We start from the raw sequence: 14,235 nt of genomic DNA on the forward strand, positions 1-14,235 counted from the left end.
ATGTATCATTCTACAGAAGAACTTGAAATCAGTGAAGTGGCAAAAATTTGGTAGAATTAAATAATAATTCTCCATCATGCAGCTTCTAAAAATACAGTCATACCCCGGCACTCGTCGGCTTCCAAACTCATTAAACCCTGTACTCATACCATTTTGACAAGAAAAAAATATTTCAGCACTCAGCATTTGCTCAGGACTCATCGCACTTGCTAGAAATTGTATGAGTCACGATGCCGCTACTCAAGAGAAAATGCTTCATTGTTCGGTACTCATCAGTTTTGGCACTCATCACAAGTTCCAGAACAAATTAACGAGTACCAAGGTACCACTGTATTTTTATTCTTGAACAAGCTAATGTTATTAAAAATAAAATTAGCGTATCAAGTTTTTTTAAACTAAGCACTGAATTTTATATTGTGGAATAACCATTATTATATACCCTACAAAGTTCAAAACAAAAGGAAAATTAATCTCAAAGTAACTGAGAGCTTGTTAACAGCTTCCAATTTTCTTACATTTCCTACTTACCAATTTATCATTTTCACTGGGCATCTCAAAAACACATCTCAATTTAGAATCCATTAATTCATCGGGTTTTGCCTCTTTCCACTAAAAACAAACAAAACCAAACTTGAGACAGGAGAGAGATGATCATGAAAACAAGTTTCACTTCAAGGGACAACTAAAGGATTAGTGTAGCTGCTAGAGGCTGGAGTGCTGTCTTTGGCTCAGCCAAGATGCAACGCTGCACTGCACTGTGTTGATCGCCCTGCATAGTTATCTGGCAATGCCACAGAACTTTCTTTATAATCCTCCTAAAAATAGCTACTATTATTACCATCTGTTAAAATGACACAAACATCTCTAGAGATTACAGAACTTTCTCCTTAATAGCATTTCTAAATTGCTTCTAATAAGTATTATTTCAAAACTCTTTCATTCTTGCAGGATTATCTGTAATAAATAGATTTATGAATTTTTTAAAAATTAGTTTTCTCAACTGAGAACTAACAAAATCTACAGTTTAAACAACATTCTCCAAAATAAATTCTGTTCAATTTCTATACTTACCACAGCTTCCATATCTGAAATGTTTGGTGGAGCAAAAATTGTCTGTACCATAAACTTGTGTTTACTCTTTTCATTGGGATCATAGTCAAAAGGCTGTAGCATTACTAAACAAGGAAAAAAGGATACATTACATTGTATTCTGCATTTGTTTGCTTCTTATTCCTATTACATGATTCACCAGTATGCAAGTTTAAAAAAAACCAGGGAGGGTTCAAGAAACAACACTGGATTATTCACATTAAGGGTTCAGAATCAACTATATGTTTTCCACTTATTTTAAAAATTTCCATGTTTCTGAAATGCTAAGTCTTTAACAATTCACAAAATAAACAAGTGGGTATTAAAAATAAGTATCAATCTCTTGATAAACATATGTTTAGGAAAGTCTTTGAAATTTTGCCAAGATTAACTATTTTTAGCCCTTCAAACTTGGATAAAACCAAATAAATTTTCTATTAAAACTAGTTATAAATTTAGGCTTTATTTTAGTAGAGATAATACCTTTTCAAATTAGAAAACTGGATTATCTAAAGGAGATATGCTAAGTAACATAAAAACTCACTGCCACATATTAGTGTTCTATTATAACTTCTTAAAAATAGATTTTAAATAAACAACCATTCAAGAGTTGTTTATCAATTTGTTTAAACCTGATTCTAAGAAAACAAAGTATACAAGGAAATCATATGACCTCATGATTCCTAGAACTTTTCTAGCATCCAAATAATTACATTCAAATTTTCCTAAGCATTAGCCTACAAAAGAGGGTTTTTAGAGACTCCATGTTATTTTAAATTATGTAATATAAATCTAATAATGAATAAATCAGCAATCACATGTTAATACTTAGATTATTTCTGATATATATGCACATCAAAACTTTCAGAAAAAGAAATGCAATTAAGCAAACGCAAGAAATATCGATTATATAAGAAAGCATTATTTCTAAGCTATGTCTGAGAAGTCCATTAACTACTATTATGGTTAAAAATATTTTTAAAGGGCCAAATAAAATACAAAGCAGCAGAAAATGCAGAGGATAAACACCCAAAATCAAAAAAAAGCACAGTAAATTTCCATTACTACTCTTCACTGAGCAATCATTACAGGCTCATCACTACGAACTACGCAAAAAGAAAATTTCAAACATAGTTGTGACTTTATGACAGCTAAACTCTAAGGCTGCAAATAACAAGACTATCTCTTTAAAGATTGTCTTCTTGTTAATTGCAACCATACACGCATGTGCGCGCACACACACACAGAGAAAGGGCGTGCACAAGTGAGCACAAGCATGCGCAAGAGAGTTCACATTAAAGGGAAAGGGGAAAAAATGAGTATGTAAGTACAGACAATCAGGGAAAGTTGCTGGAGGAAGTGCAGTTTGAGTGACTCCTTATATGGAGAAGCACTGGGCTAAAAATTGGAAGAACAAGTTCCAGTGGGAGAAGAAGGATCTGAGGATGTGTTATGTAAATAATGGTGTCTCTGAAGTAAGGTGCTCAATATACGGAAGAAAGTGCTTTGAAGAGTATACGTTAAAAAAAATTAGTACAGTAAAATTTCAGCAATATAGAACTCTCAAAGAAAAAGTCATTCTGAATAGTTTTATGGATTCCCAGAGATGGAACTGTTTGCACCTAAAACTATTTTAACCATATAAATAGAAATAATTCTATTTTCTTCCAATTTAGAGAGCAACTTCCAAAATGCACGTACTCATTGTATTGTCTTATTTCCCATTCATTTTTTCCCCAGGAACTGATGGCTTGGACAAACAAATATAAAAGCATTACTCCAGGCCACCATACCACAAGATTCACTAAAAACATCTTTTCTAGGGCCTCCTTGCTCTGAGTTTTTACTATAGCTACTGAGGGAGGATTTAGGGTCATCGAGAACTTTGACTATGGTCTGTCCCCTGCTGCCTTTGCACTCAGGTCCTACTTCTGAATACTCTCAATGGATCTGCTCTTGGTTCTCACTCTTGATATATAATTTACTATTTTTAACTTCTGTGGCCTTGAAAACCAGTAACACTGATACAGAATTATTGTATCTTAGTACTGAATACTTCTCAGGAACACCCACCATGTTTTGTTTGTAAAGTACATATGTCCAGGCCATGTTCCCAGAGATTCAGATTGGGAAGGGTCCATGTGTGTTCCTACTCTGTTATTATGATGCACAGTTAAGAGTTGATAACTACTGCTACAAAGTAAGAGTAAATGGTCTTTTGAGAAGCCTGGGAGGTTCTCCCCTAAGTAAGATACAGTCTCATATTGGTTCCTATTTCTCAGCTGTAAGATGGTATCATTAGAAACTAATGTCTTGGGAAGGCTGAGAAAAGAAAGGAACATTTTATAGAAAGCATTAATTATGGCATCAGCACAGACTTTACAGCAAGAGTAAGCAATCCATACATGGAAGGAATCAAGTATACTCCCTGGACTACAAGTAAACACAGAAGGGAGTAACAGAAATAAAATTTTCAAGTTAGGGCACTGTTTACAATGAAAGGCAGAAATACTCAGATATCTAATCTGATACAATCAGCAAAAAGAGGCATTATATATTTTCAGCAAATATTCAAAATACTTCTATAGCTGCATGTAACATGTAACAACAGCTAGAGATCTGAGTAAGAATGAACAATCACAAAAATGTAACATTTCAAAGATAAAACAATAAGGGTAGGGAATATGGTAGTGAGCTATAGAAATAAAGATACACATTAAAGATACAAAATTTTATATTGACAATAGCTTATAAATTGACCATGTACCACCCCATCACAGATAAGCGTGAGAAATTTTCAGCAACAGTTTGCATATATATAAGAGAACAGGACATCATTAAAGGCAAAGCCAGATTAACTTAAAAACTCTCCTCTCCCACCAGATAAAACCCTATTAATTTTTAAGAAGAAGGGGAAGGGTCAAGTCAATGAACATGTATAAAGGACCCATGGACAAAGCCAAAGTGGGGAAGGACTGAGGGTGGGAGATGGGAGGTGAGGGTGGGTGGGGCATGGGTGGCGGAAAAACGGAGACAACTGTATTTGAACAATAAAATAGTAAGTTAAAAATAAAATAAAACTTCCATTAAAAAAAATTCCCTCTCCCACCAGATAAAATTCTATTAATTAAAACCAAATTAAAAATAATCATAAAATGTCAAAACTCAAAACTGTATAAATTCTAGATATGCTGTGTTACCTGAAACAGTCACAGTTGAACCTGGGTCAATAATTCCACTGTTGGGCCTCACACAGTACCTACGAGGTGCTGTAGTCTTCACTTTGAAACATACTTTTCTATCCGATGGATTTCGCAATTTAAGATTTGTAGTGACTACATCTGTGAAGGGGCCTGTAAAGTTCAAAAACCAAAAACAGGAAAAAAAATTAACTGGATTGTCTCACACATACATAAGAATTCAAAATTAAATGTATACAACCTCAATTTTATTTGAAGAATATATTGAAGTCTTTGTACCTAAATATACCAAATGAATAACAGTACTTTTCTCCCAGTGCCAGACTTACAAATGAGTTTTACTTTCTTCTTCATTCCTTACCGTATTTTTAAAAATTTCTACATGAGCATATATTATTTTTATCAAATAAAAAGTATTTTCAAAGTTTCAATTGGTGAAATAAGCCCACAATTAAATTCTTATACCCTAGTACCACATGACTAAAAAGATCAAGATTTTCCAATGGTGTGCAAATTAGTGCCAATCTTCAAACTCACTTTACTGAGTTTGCAAAATGCAAAAATCTCTACATCTGACAACAGGGCTCTTGCTTCACTGAGTCTGATTCATTCACTCATTCATTCATTCATTAACTTACATACTTGTTAAGTATTTATGACCACTGTGCCAATACTCTAGATACAAAGTTTGTTTGTTTTTTACAGATTTTATTTTTTTAGAGAGAGGGGAAGTGAAGGAGAGAAACATCGATGGGTTTTTGCCTCTCCATGCCCCAACCCGAACATCTGGCCCACAACCCAGGCACACATTCCATGACCAGGAATCCAGCAGGTAACCTTTCCCTTAGACAGAAGGCTCCCAACTCACTGAGCCATACCAGTCAGGACTAGATACAAAGTTTTAAAGCTTTGGTTCTACATCCTAGCAACACAAAACAATCCAAACAGGTGATCCAGTCCTGCCTGAATTAAATAAATCCTAAAACATTATTTTAAAGGAGAGGGAAAAAAGATTACACCCATTTTTTTTTCCCTCTGGGCTAAAGAAAAGTCTAAAGACAGATTTACAGATTAGACAATAAAACAAATACCTGTTAATTTAGAAACAGAGCATGAATTTAAAAATGTGTGCCAATAAGAAGCAATAACCACACACCTTTAACTAACCAAAAACCAATTTTAAATGGTATTTAAAACAATCGATTTTTAAATAGTTTTTTAAAGAGCCAGAAGACTGAAATCAAGAATAACTAATTAAAAGCCTTTATTTAAATAAACAAGAGTAAGCATGTCTTTTAAAACTGTAAAAATAAGTACATCTGCCTAATGCAATCAGAGGAAGGGAAAGAAATTTCAAATGCAAGGCTTGTAAAACGCACTTATTTCAAGTCCTAGGAAGGGGAATTATAAAAACCATATATTTAAAGTTTCTGAGTTATAGAGGAATCAAGATGGTGGAGGAGAGACTGGAAGTCACACTGACCTCCTCCCAGGATGAATTAGGAATTACAACTAAATTGTGGAGAAATCAACTGGAACAAACACCTGAATAGCAAGAGGGGAGCGTTATAACCTCAGACAGAAGAATCACTTTAGCACAACTTAACTGGTAAAAAGTGTCGTAGAGACTCAAGAAGATGGGCGGGGCAACCACACACGGCTGAGCCAGAAGCATATTGAAATGGCCAATTCAGGATTCTCCAGAAAAGAGTGGCGTCTAAACCATAAGCAGGGATCTCCAACCTACAGCACCAGAACCCAAAATGTACACATATAACAGCCAGCTGTGAAAAGCTGCAGGGTTGCTCTCTGCCAGAAACAGGTGGCTGGAGACACAAAGAGGCATTAGATGGAGGGCCAACGCATAAATTTTTATAGGCAGCCACTGACCCTGGGCTGTCACACCACAAAGTTAGGAAATCAAGACACATCAATTTAAGAAGCAGAAGCAAAAAGAAGAGTCTCACAAAAACGGGAAGACAAAGAAACACCCTCCCACTCAAAGGGAAAAGAGGAATCCCCAGAAAGACAACAAAATGAAATAGAGGTAAGTCAATTATCAGATATTGAGTTCAAAAGAGCAGTTCTAAGGAAGCTCAGTGAGTTCCAAGAGAACTACAAAAAACTATAGGGAAACTACGAGGAACTTACTGCAAACTATATCAGACTGAAGAAGGACACAGAAACTATCAACAACAGGCAAGAGGAAATGAATACAATTTCTGAACTGAAGAACACAGTAGAAGGAATCAAAAGCAGGCTACATGAAGCGGAAGATCAAATCAGCAAGCTGGCAGATAAGGTAGGAAAAAAGCTCCCAGAAAGAGCAAGAAAATGAAAAAAGACTCAAAAAGAATGAAGACGTGGTTAGGGAAATGCAGGACAACTTGAAACGTAGTAATATCCATATATAGGGATGCCAGAAGGAAGAGAAGAAGAGGACCAAGGGATAGAGAACCTGTCTGAAAACATAATGAGGGAAAACTTCCCTAATTGGAGGAGAGAAGTCGTCACACAAGTCCAGGAAGCGCAGAGGGTCCCATTCAAGAGGAACCCAATGAGGCCCACTCCAAGGCACATCATCATTAAAATGGAAAACAGCAAACACAGACAAAGAATTCTAAAAGCAGTAAGGGAGAAACAGGTAGTAACATACAAGGGAGCCCCAATACAGCTAGCAGCTGACTTCTCAACAGACACACTACAAGCCAGAAGGGAATGGCGAGAAATATTCCGAGGAATGAAAACAAAAGCCTGCAACCAGGACTGCTCTACCCAGCAAGGTTCTCAACTGAAATGGAAGGCAAAATAAGGCGTTTCCCAGACAAAAGAATGCAAGAAGAATACACCTCCACCAAACCAGATTTGCAAAATATGCTGACGAGACTGCTTTAAGGAGATGAAGAAAGAGAGTCTATGAATACCCAGCTCCTTTCACAGTCACCAATACTTGACATTATCAATATTTTTAATGCTTATTAATTTGATTGTGACAATGTTGTTACTTTATTACTTTTTGAAACTAAACCTAGTTTTGTGTATTTCTTACCCTTTCTATTATTTTTAAAAAGCTGTAAATGTCTTTTTGGTATTCTTTATCCTTTTTTTTATTAAGTAGAATTTTTTCCCTTAAAAACAAAACAATTAACCCTTTTTCAGATGTGTTGCAAATACTTTCCTATTCTATTACTTGTTGTTTAACTTATTGAATATTTTACTACAGGGTAAGAAAAATATTGTTTTGTATTTTCTCTGAAAACTCCTTAGATTTTACATATTGATTTTTAACTCATCTGAGTATTTTTTGTAAAAATGTGTGAAATAGGGCTCTATATTTGTTTTATTTTAAGTAATAGTGGTCCACGGACCTTATTTGTTGAATAAGCCTTATTTTTGCCATTGATTTGAAATATCAATTTAATCATATATTACAATGTTATACATATACATTTCTTTCTAGAACGCTCATTTTATTTAATTGACCTACTTGATTATTTCTGTGCTGGTGTCATATTGTTTTAATTGTTGAGACTTTATAATGAATTTAAATTTTTTAACATGTTATAATGGATTTTAACATTTAAAAAATAAATAAAATCAATCTGCATTAAAAAGAAAAGAAGGAACTCCTACCTTTTGCGACAACATGGATGGAACTGGAGAATATTATGCTAAGTGAAATAAGCCAGTCGGTGAAAGACAAATACCATGTGCTCTCACAAGATCAACTAACGATCAAAATAAACCACAGGCATGGAAACATGGAGCAGACTGAAAGTGACCAGAGGGGATGGGGAAGGAGGACAATGGTGGAAAGAAGGGGAAGGGACTAAACAAAGAGCATGTATGAATGACCCATGGACAAGGGCAACAGAGTGGGAATCCACTGTAGGAGCGGGGAGCCAGTGGGATGGGTGGAGGAGAGCAAAGACGAAAAAACTGAGACAACTGTAACAGAATAAACATGATTTTTAAATTAAAAAAATGAAAGAAAGAAGTTTCTGAGTCATAAATTATTTTCTAACAAATAAAGATTTGGAACCTGGATGAGAGGATGAAGACAGAAACAGGAGAACATTAGAAGAAAATATATAAAGGCAGAGAACCAATTACAGAAAATACTGTAAAAATAGCTAATTAAATCAACAGGTATGCATGTCTTTCGTGGGATAAAAGTATATATACAACATACAGGGTGGGGAAAAAGTAGGTTTACAGCTGTTTGAATGGAAAATAATACAATGATTAATAAATAATAATACATGAATAAACTGTTTCCTGTATTCACAATCGTAAATCTACTTTTGCCCCACCCTATATATATGAAGTGCAATCTTGAACAGTCTGCTTTACTTAATTATATGGTTCAGTTAATCATTCAATTTGTTTACCATTTTACACACTTTGCTGCTTCTTTAATCCCAGCTGCTTGCATTTTATCATCAGCGGCTGATTTTAACAACTCCACCACATATTGGCACATGAGAATAAAGGTCCATGTGGACCTTTTTGCCAATGTGTCCATTTTATCACATAAATCCATAAAATGGTTGGCTACTGATGCATCTTAAACTGCTGATAAAACTAGGAATTTTAAAGGCATAGATTCCATTTCTCAACATTCTCCACGTCCAATGATTACTACAGGTAAGGGAGAATGTATAAATTTGTACAGGACTATCTCAACTAGGACTTTAACATGACAAAACAAACAGTTCACAAAATTTTACTTTTGAACAATCATATTTTCATAACATGATTATGTAAGGTTTTTAAATTTTTATTGAATTTTTGTAATTCTCAATTTTAAAAAAAACACCAATTATCCAAAATAAAGTAAAATAAACTATTTTTAGGCTAATTTAGAAAATAAACATGTTATTTTCCATCAACATATGAATTCTGGAACAGTACTTAAACTTTATATTGCCTAGCAGGGCTTATAAATCTTCAATAATAGATTGTGATCCTTGAAGATATAAAAATGCAAACTACCTAAGGATGAAAATAATATGTCAAAGAAAAAAACACCTATTTCAAACTAAATTCTTAACTAGCCTTATCAGTAAAATGTAAAATTATCTAAAACAAACCCACCTAACGAATGAAATTTTTTGTTCCTTGTGTCCCTCTAACCAAGCCTCTCAACAAGGGTTGCTGCGAGCATATAGTGCAGAGTCTAAGCCATCTCCCTGATTAAAATGGACAACTAGCACGTACTGATGACCATCAGCATAATAACCAAATTTAATAGCTATAAGAGGTCTTGGGAATAAAGATATTATCTGGTCCACTCTTATGGGTCACAGAATCCGCTGAGAATCTGATGTAAGCTATACAGTGTCCCAGAAAAATATACATAGGCAAAATACTCACAATTTTACACGGAATCTTTTGGGGGTAGGGTAAGACAGGGAGATTGGGTGGAGGTGGGAGGGAGACGTAGACCCCTGAAGCCTGCAGATTGAAAAGGCCTAACAAAATCTACCTTTACAAACCCTAAAAAAAAACAGAGAAAAAGAAAAAATATGTAATTGACTTGCTATGAAATGATCCAAAGTCCCAGGGTAACACTAACCCTCCCTTGTCAGGTATTTTTGCCTGACATTTACGACTTGGTGGAAAAGAGGAACAAGATGTCAGGCATTCTGCAATGCCAGGGCAGACCAATACAAATGAAGTATTATGTCCTTATCCCACCAAATTTTCACATACCTGTCTAAAAATTCATACTGATGAAAAATCTCTTTCAAAAATTCATCTACTGTGTAAAATGGGGGGAAAAAGTGTTCTCTTTCCTCCAAAACTTTAAAAGGTGAGTTTACCATTACAAAAAATTATTCTACCAACAGCAATGTCACTCATGTTACTTGAATCATGTAACTACAACCTATCTGTATCACTCAACAGACATTTGTAGGTGACACATTCACATGATTCTATGTGCATAAATATTCACGTCTGGCTCTTACCACAAAATGTTAAAGAAAACTAGTCAGCCCGCTATTTAGCTATAACTTTTGCCTTACTTTTCTTAAGTGCAAATGTATTTGTTTTAAGTAGATTACAATTATCTGGCTACTTCATTACATCTTCTAGCATCACAAACGTTTGGCACCCAAATACTTACACAATAAAATGCATACTTAATTACAAATTTAATTTTTTTATTATTTACATTATAGTTAGAAAATTATTTTAAAATGTTAATTATGTATGTTGGCAGATAATTTTATACATAAATTTCATTTTGGAATAGTAAAGAGGACATTACAAAATACAAAGTATTAAAATAGCATATTGTGTCATGTAGTGTTTAAAAATGCTGCATTATATTAATAACCTATTGCTTTACTAATTGAATACTTATCCTCTACAATGTGTAGGTGGTTAAACCATTAAGGAAAACAAGTTAATGGTTATGAAAAGCCAGGATTGGGGTCAACTTAGGGAAAGGAGGAGGAAGTAACTGCAAAAGAGTACAGGAGGGTTCTAGAATGCTGACCAAGTTCTATTTCTTATCATCAACAGTGATCACATGAACATAACTTTTGATATTTCCTTGAACTATACACATTTTTTAATACAAAACAACAAAGTTTTTTGTTTCTTATTTTAGGAATATCAATTCTGATGTAATGTTTAAAAAAAAAAAAAAAACAGTGCAAGGCAGGGATTTTTCCCTCCAGTTTTATTGAAATAGAAAGCAGTTTGAGACTTCCAGCCAAGATGGCAGCATAGGTAAACACAGCTCACCTCTTCACAACCATATCAAAATTACAACTAAATACAGAACCACCATCATTCATAACCATCAAATACTGAGCTGAATGGAAATCCAACTACTGAATTAAAGAAGAAACCACATCCAGACTGGTAGGAGGGCCATGTGGAACATGCTGGTCTAACACCCATGTGTGGTGGATAAAAATTGGGAAGGATCTCTCAGTAGTGAAGGATCCCACCCCCATACCAGGTGCTCCCAGCCCAGGGTTCCATTACTGAGAATGAGTATCCATAACTTCTGGCTGTAAAGATCAGCAGGGATTGAAGCTGTGGGAGACAGTAACTTCTGGTGTCCCAGGCAGTTCTTAAAGACCTCGCACACAGACTTCTTTGGACTCATTCACTCTGAGCTCCAGCTCAGGCGCAGCAGGTTGAAAGGCATCAGAGCATCAGAGACATACAAGGAGGAATTAAACTGTCCAGCATCAGGGCCAGAGCTAAGGGGCAGCTTTCTTCCAAACAGATATGCTGGCAGAGGCCAATGTTCCCTTTCTGAGCCCTCCCCTCACTGAGCCACAGAGGTGGCAGACAAGCACCGTAACTGAGACTCCATCAACCTCGCTACCAACTGTTTGCCCCACCCTGGTGATTCCCTGAGACCCAGCCTCACCTAACTTTTGAGCCCAAACAAGCTGTTTCTAGTGGCTTTTCCAAACCAATGGCTTGTCTTAGCCCATGCTTCAGATTTTCCTAAATTTTCTCAAAGCACCAGCATCAGGCTTTAGCGAGCCCTGTACTTCTAAGTTGCCCCAGTCGGGCACTCACAAGCAGCCACAGCTTGGCCTCAACCTGGGCACCTTAAAGCCCCATACGTAACATCCATCTGCAGATCATTTTGCAGCTTATGCTGTGTGACCCTGAAAAAAACACAGGCAGTGGCTGACCTTGGATGTGCCAAAGGTAATCAAGGCTCAACTACAACAGGAGAGTGTATACAGCCCACACAGTGGGCATGCCCTGAGTACCCAACTTGGGTGACAGGGGAGGCTGTGCCACTACACCCTACCAGACACCTACTACATTAGGCCATGCTACCAAACCTGGGAGATGTAGCAGCTCTAAGTAACACATAGAAATAAAAACAGGGAGACTGACAAAATGAGGAGACAAACAATCATGGCCTAAATGAAAGAACAAAACAAAACTACAGGAAAAAAACTAAACAAAATGGAGACAAGCAATCTACTAGATGCAGGGTTCAAAACACTGGTTATAAGGATGCTCAATAAATTTATTGAGAATTTCCACAGCATGAAAAAGACCCAGTCAGAAATGAAGGATACACTAATTGAAATAAAGGACAATTTACAGGGAAACAACATTAGAACAGATAAAGCCAAGAATCAAATCAACAATTTAGAATATAAAGGAAGCACAAAACAACCACTCAGAAAACAAGAAGAAAAAGAGAATCAAAAAAAAAAAAAAAAATGAGAACAGTGTACCTGGGACAACTTCAAGTATACCAACACTTGCATCATGGGGTGGCCGAAAGAAAAGCAAGAAATTGGAAATCTATTTGAAAAAATAAAGGAAGAAAACGTCCCTAACTTGGTGAAAGAACTAGATATACAAGTCCAAGAACCACAGAGAGTCCCAAACAAGATCAACCTACAGAGACCCACATCAAGACACATCATAATTAAAAGGTTAGAGACAAAGAGAAAATCTTAAAAACAGCAAGAGAAACGCAATTAGCTACAAGGGAGCTCCCATAAGATTGTTGGTTGATTTCTCAAAAGAAACTTTGCAGGCTAGAAGGTATTGGCAGAAATATTCAAAGTCATGAAAAGCAAGGACCTACAACCAAGAATACTCTACACAGGAAAGCTACCATTAAGAACCAAAGGGCATATAAAGATCTTCCCAGACGAAGAAAAGCTAAAGGCGTTCATCACCACTGAATCAGTATTACATGAAATGTTGGGTCTTCTTTAAGAAAAAGATCAAAAATATGAACAATAAAGTGGCAATAAATGTATATCTATCAACAATTAAGATTTAAAACAAAAGTTCCCAACTTTTTTGGCACCAGGGACAGGTTTCATGGAAGACGATTTTTCCACAGACCGGGGCAGGCGGCGGGGGGGGGGGGGGGGGGTCGTGAGCACAGACAGAAGGTGGAGCTGAAATGGTAACACAAGCAGAGCTCAGGCAGTAATCCCAGCGAAGCTTCACTTGTTCTCCCTCTGCTGACTCTCTGCTGTGCAACCCAGTTCCTAACAAGCCACTGACCCAGCAACAGGCTACACACCAATACCAGTCTGTGGACTAGAGGTTGGGGACCACTGATCTAAAAAACAAAATAAACCAACAAGCAAAAAATAGAATCATTGATACAGAGAACATTTTTGGTGGTTTCCAGATGGGAGTGGAGTTTGGGGGATGGACAAAAAAGGTGAAGAGATTAGGAAGTACAAGCTGGTTGTTACAAGACAGTCATGGTGATGTAAAGTACAGCATAGGGAATATAGTAGCCAAAGAGCATGTATGCATGACCCGGGGACAGTGGTATGGGGAAATGCCAGGGGGATTGGAGGGGGGCTGGGTGGAGATGGGTATGGGGGGGAAAACTGGGACAACTGTACTGGCATAATCAATAAAAAATTTAAAATGGAAAAAAAGCAGTTTTGATGAGAAAGTAAACATTTGAAGCTATTAATATAGACAATAAACACTCATGGTTTGAGGATTTCTAAAACGCAATTCTTATAAATAAAGAAAATCCTGTCATTTGTCCAATAGAAATTCTTAGCTAACATTTAGAAATAATAAATGTAACAATCCATTTTAAGATTACCTGAGAGTATACTAGTCACCAATCACAAGTACCACCTGATACAAGTACTTCCTATGTTACAAATGAAATTTCACTGTTTATATGTAATAGTCCATATAACACAAGAAAATTCCACATAATTAGTTATATCTACTTGCATTCTTTTATAAGGGAAAAAAATCTATCAAAACCACTTAAGCTTTTAATTACAAGGTTGTCCTCCTTTAGTCTTCCTTTTAAAGGGCCATAATATTTCCTGTCATTAAGTATTCTGTCCTGGCATCACTATAATTGTCACTGACAGTAAGCCAAAATCCTATTCCTGGTCCCAAATTCTAACAATCAAACAAAAATGTAACATACACAATTATGGCTTCTGTA

General features: G+C 36.0%; 1 protein-coding gene across 1 annotated transcript in view; it reads right to left on the minus strand.

The window, feature by feature from the left end:
* The window catches only part of VAPA (VAMP associated protein A), a 51,773-nt gene that overhangs the window by 20,988 nt on the left and 16,550 nt on the right, over positions 1-14,235 (minus strand). The window contains exons 2-4 of the mRNA XM_054587353.1: positions 4,290-4,442; positions 1,072-1,175; positions 529-609 (exon numbers count right to left, since the gene is read on the minus strand). Coding sequence (XP_054443328.1) covers positions 529-609; positions 1,072-1,175; positions 4,290-4,442 — 338 coding nt within the window. The remainder of the gene's footprint in view (positions 1-528; positions 610-1,071; positions 1,176-4,289; positions 4,443-14,235) is intronic.

Source organism: Pteronotus mesoamericanus, unplaced genomic scaffold (assembly GCF_021234165.1).
Source record: "Pteronotus mesoamericanus isolate MK-2021 breed Mesoamerican mustached bat unplaced genomic scaffold, CSHL_Meso_final scaffold_118, whole genome shotgun sequence".
NCBI classification, from domain to species: Eukaryota; Metazoa; Chordata; class Mammalia; order Chiroptera; family Mormoopidae; genus Pteronotus; species Pteronotus mesoamericanus.